Here is a 5,000-nt window from a genome sequence, read left to right on the forward strand (position 1 = left end):
GACAGGCGACAGGTGTAAACTGACAGGCGACAGGTGTAAACTGACAGGTGTAAAGTGACAGGCGACAGGTGTAAACTGACAGGTGTAAACTGACAGGCGACAGGTGTAAACTGACAGGTGTAAAGTGACAGGCGACAGGTGTAAACTGACAGGCGACAGGTGTAAACTGACAGGTGTAAAGTGACAGGCGACAGGTGTAAACTGACAGGTGTAAACTGACAGGCGACAGGTGTAAACTGACAGGTGTAAAGTGACAGGCGACAGGTGTAAAGTGACAGGCGACAGGTGTAAACTGACAGGCGACAGGTGTAAAGTGACAGGCGACAGGTGTAAACTGACAGGTGTAAACTGACAGGCGACAGGTGTAAACTGACAGGCGACAGGTGTAAAGCAACAGGTGCAAAGTGACAGGTGTAAAGTGACAGGTGACAGGTGTAAAGTGACAGGCGACAGGTGCAAAGTGACAGGTGTAAAGTGACAGGTGACAGGTGTAAAATGACAGGCGACAGGTGCAAAGTGACAGGTGTAAAGTGACAGGCGACAGGTGCAAAGTGACAGGTGTAAAGTGACAGGCGACAGGTGTAAAGTGACAGGTGTAAAGTGACAGGCGACAGGTGTAAAGTGACAGGTGTAAAATGACAGGCGACAGGTGCAAAGTGACAGGTGTAAAGTGACAGGTGACAGGTGTAAAGTGACAGGTGTAAAGTGACAGGTGCAAAGTGACAGGTGTAAAGTGACAGGTGTAAAGTGACAGGCGACAGGTGCAAAGTGACAGGTGTAAAGTGACAGGTGACAGGTGTAAAGTGACAGGTGTAAAGTGACAGGTGTAAAGTGACAGGTGTAAAGTGACAGGTGACAGGTGCAAAGTGACAGGTGTAAAGTGACAGGTGACAGGTGTAAAGTGACAGGTGTAAAGTGACAGGTGTAAAGTGACAGGTGTAAAGTGACAGGCGACAGGTGCAAAGTGACAGGTGTAAAGTGACAGGTGACAGGTGTAAAGTGACAGGTGACAGGTGTAAAGGTTCCATACCGAGCATTCCGACCCCGAACATGAAGGCGGCGGCGTCGACCCCGTACGGCACGACTCGGGAGCGCCCCCTGGAGGAGCTGGGGGTCATGACCTCTTTGGGCTGGGCCTTTTTACACTCCACCTGCCACCGAAAGTGAAACTAAAGTTTGAATTCAACATCAAAACAAAACAAAACAAAGAAAATCTCCAGACGAGCGAAACCGACGACGCACCATTTTACTGTTGATCTCATGAAAGTGGATCTCACACACTTTCTCCACCACCTCCTCGTCTTCAAACGTCACGAAACCAAAACCTACAACAAACACAACCACTTTAGTCCTGGTCTAGTCCTGGTCTGGTCCTGGTCCGGTCCTGGTCCGGTCCTGGTCCGGTCCTGGGTCGGTCCTGGTCCGGTCCTGGTCCGGTCCTGGTCCGGTCCTGGTCCGGTCCTGGTCCGGTCCTGATCCGGTCCTGATCCAGTCCTGGTCTAGTCCTGGTCCAGTACCTCGGTGTCGGTTCGTGGTCTTATCGAACATCAGCGCGGCGTCGTCGACCTGAGACAGAGGAGGGGGCGGGGTTACTCATGACCTCGGGGAAAGAAGGTGTGTGATTGGTCGAATCGTGTGATTGGTCGGATCGTGTGATTGGTCGGATCGTGTGATTGGTCGGATCGTGTGATTGGTCGGATCGTGTGATTGGTCGGATCGTGCAGCGCGGCGTCCGTTTGCGTCTGTTTGATTAAAAATCGTTACGTTGAAGATTTAAATAAAAAGTGTTTGGACATTTTTTTAGGTTTTAAAAGTGATTTCCTGTTTGGAAATTATGACATCACCACTTGGGAATTCCATAAGTGTTACCATAGCAACCACGAAGTATGTGTGTGATGTGTGTGTGTGATATGTGATGTGTGTGACGTGTGTTGTGTGTGTGTGTCTGGTGTGTGTATTGTGTGTGTGATGTGTGTGTGATGTGTGTATATGTGACGTGTGTGTGTGTGTGATGTGTGTGACGTGTGATGTGTGTGTGTGTTTGTGTGTGTGTGTATGTGACGTGTGTGTGATGTGTGTGTGTGTTTGTGTGTGTGTGTGTATGTGACATGTGTGTGATGTGTGTGTGACGTGTGTGTGTGATATGTGATGTGTGTGACGTGTGTTGTGTGTGTGTCTGGTGTGTGTATTGTGTGTGTGATGTGTGTGTGATGTGTGTGTGTGTATGTGACGTGTGTGTGTGTATGTGACGTGTGTGTGTGTGTGTGTGTGTATGTGACGTGTGTGTGACGTGTGTGTGTGTGTGACGTGTGTGTGTGTGTATGTGACGTGTGTGTGACGTGTGTGTGTGTATGTGACGTGTGTGTGTTTGTGTGTGTGTGTATGTGACGTGTGTGTGTGTATGTGTGTATGTGACGTGTGTGTGTGTGTGTGTGTGAATGTGACGTGTGTGTGTGTATGTGACGTGTGTGTGTGTGTTTGTGTGTGTGTGTATGTGACGTGTGTGTGATGTGTATGTGACGTGTGTATGTGACGTGTGTATGTGACGTGTGTATGTGACGTGTGTTTGTGACATGTGTATGTGACGTGTGTGACGTGTGACGTGTGTGATGTGTATCGTGTGTATGTGACGTGTGTATGTGACATGTGTATGTGACGTGTGTGTGATGTGTTTGTGACATGTGTATGTGACGTGTGTTTGTGACGTGTGTATGTGACGTGTGTGTGTGACGTGTGTATGTGACGTGTGTATGTGACGTGTGTGTGTGACGTGTGTATGTGACGTGTGTATGTGACGTGTGTGTGTGTGTACAATGTGTATGTGACGTGTGTGTGATGTGTTTGTGACATGTGTATGTGACGTGTGTGTGTGACGTGTGTATGTGACGTGTGTGTGATGTGTATGTGACGTGTGTATGTGACGTGTGTATGTGACGTGTGTATGTGACGTGTGTATGTGACATGTGTATGTGACGTGTGTGTGATGTGTTTGTGACATGTGTATGTGACGTGTGTTTGTGACGTGTGTATGTGACATGTGTATGTGACGTGTGTATGTGACGTGTGTATGTGACGTGTGTATGTGACATGTGTATGTGACGTGTGTGTGATGTGTTTGTGACATGTGTATGTGACGTGTGTTTGTGACGTGTGTATGTGACGTGTGTGTGTGACGTGTGTATGTGACGTGTGTATGTGACGTGTGTATGTGACGTGTGTGTGTGACGTGTGTATGTGACGTGTGTATGTGACGTGTGTATGTGACATGTGTATGTGACGTGTGTGTGATGTGTTTGTGACATGTGTATGTGACGTGTGTGTGTGACGTGTGTATGTGACGTGTGTGTGATGTGTATGTGACGTGTGTTTGTGACGTGTGTATGTGACGTGTGTGTGTGACGTGTGTATGTGACGTGTGTATGTGACGTGTGTATGTGACATGTGTGTGTGACGTGTGTATGTGACGTGTGTTTGTGACGTGTGTTTGTGACGTGTGTATGTGACGTGTGTGTGATGTGTTTGTGACATGTGTATGTGACGTGTGTTTGTGACGTGTGTATGTGACGTGTGTGTGTGACGTGTGTATGTGACGTGTGTGTGTGACGTGTGTGTGTGACGTGTGTATGTGACGTGTGTGTGTGACGTGTGTATGTGACGTGTGTGTGTGACGTGTGTATGTGACGTGTGTGTGTGACGTGTGTATGTGACGTGTGTTTGTGACGTGTGTATGTGACGTGTGTTTGTGACGTGTGTATGTGACGTGTGTATGTGACGTGTGTGTGTGACGTGTGTATGTGACGTGTGTGTGTGACGTGTGTGTGTGACGTGTGTATGTGACGTGTGTGTGTGACGTGTGTATGTGACGTGTGTGTGATGTGTGTGTGTGTTTGTGTGTGTGTGTATGTGACGTGTGTATGTGACGTGTGTTTGTGACGTGTGTATGTGACATGTGTATGTGACGTGTGTGTGTGACGTGTGTGTGTGACGTGTGTGTGATGTGTTTGTGACATGTGTATGTGACGTGTGTATGTGACATGTGTGTGTGACGTGTGTATGTGACGTGTGTTTGTGACGTGTGTTTGTGACGTGTGTATGTGACGTGTGTGTGATGTGTTTGTGACATGTGTATGTGACGTGTGTTTGTGACGTGTGTATGTGACGTGTGTGTGTGACGTGTGTATGTGTATGTGACGTGGTTGTGACGTGTGTGATGTGACGTGTGTATGTGACGTGTGTGTGTGACGTGTGTGTGACTGTGGTGTTGTATGTGACGTGTGTGTGTGACGTGTGTATGTGACGTGTGTGTGTGACGTGTGGGTGTGTGACGTGTGTGTGACGTGTGTGTGTACGTGTGACGTGTGTGTGTGACGTGTGTATGTGACGTGTTGTGTGACGTGTGTTTGTGACGTGTGTATGTGACGTGTGGGTGTGTGACTGTGTATGTACGTGTGGTGTATGTGTGTGTGACGTGTGTATGTGACGTGTGTGTATGTGACGTGTGTATGTGACGTGTGTTTGTACCTTTCCAAACTGGTGGAAGTAGTGTCGGACGTCCTCGATGGAGGTGCTCACAGACAAACCTCCAACAAAGATCTTCTTTGTCCTGGTCACCAACTGAAGAACGAAAGAAAGAAAGATCAGAAGAAGAGGAGAAGAGAAGGAGAGGAGGAGGAGAGGAGGAGGAGGAGGAGAGGAGGAGGAGGAGGAGGAGGAGAGGAGGGAGGAGGAGGAGGAGGAGGAGGAGGAGGAGGGAGGAGGAGGAGGAGGAGGAGGAGGAGAGAGGAGAGGAGGAGAGAGGAGGAGGAGAGGAGGAGGAGAGAGGAGGAGGAGGAGGAGGAGGAGAGAGGAGGAGAGGAGGAGGAGGAGGAGGAGGAGGAGGAGGAGAGAGGAGGAGGAGAGGAGGAGAGGAGGAGGAGGAGGAGGAGAGGAGGAGGAGGAGGAGAGGAGAGAGAGGAGGAGAGAGGAGGAGGAGGAGGAGGAGGAGGAGGAGGAGGAGAGGA

The 5,000-nt window shown here is 49.3% G+C and overlaps 1 protein-coding gene across 1 annotated transcript in view; it reads right to left on the reverse strand.

The window, feature by feature from the left end:
* The window catches only part of LOC110172955 (RNA-binding protein Musashi homolog 1-like), a 29,487-nt gene that overhangs the window by 10,598 nt on the left and 13,889 nt on the right, over positions 1-5,000 (reverse strand). The window contains exons 6-9 of the mRNA XM_055160973.1: positions 4,522-4,614; positions 1,518-1,566; positions 1,243-1,325; positions 1,031-1,151 (exon numbers count right to left, since the gene is read on the reverse strand). Coding sequence (XP_055016948.1) covers positions 1,031-1,151; positions 1,243-1,325; positions 1,518-1,566; positions 4,522-4,614 — 346 coding nt within the window. The remainder of the gene's footprint in view (positions 1-1,030; positions 1,152-1,242; positions 1,326-1,517; positions 1,567-4,521; positions 4,615-5,000) is intronic.

The sequence above is a fragment of the Boleophthalmus pectinirostris genome, unplaced genomic scaffold (assembly GCF_026225935.1).
Source record: "Boleophthalmus pectinirostris isolate CB_2022bp ecotype Guang Dong unplaced genomic scaffold, ASM2622593v1 HiC_scaffold_3, whole genome shotgun sequence".
In the NCBI taxonomy this organism is placed as follows: Eukaryota; Metazoa; Chordata; class Actinopteri; order Gobiiformes; family Gobiidae; genus Boleophthalmus; species Boleophthalmus pectinirostris.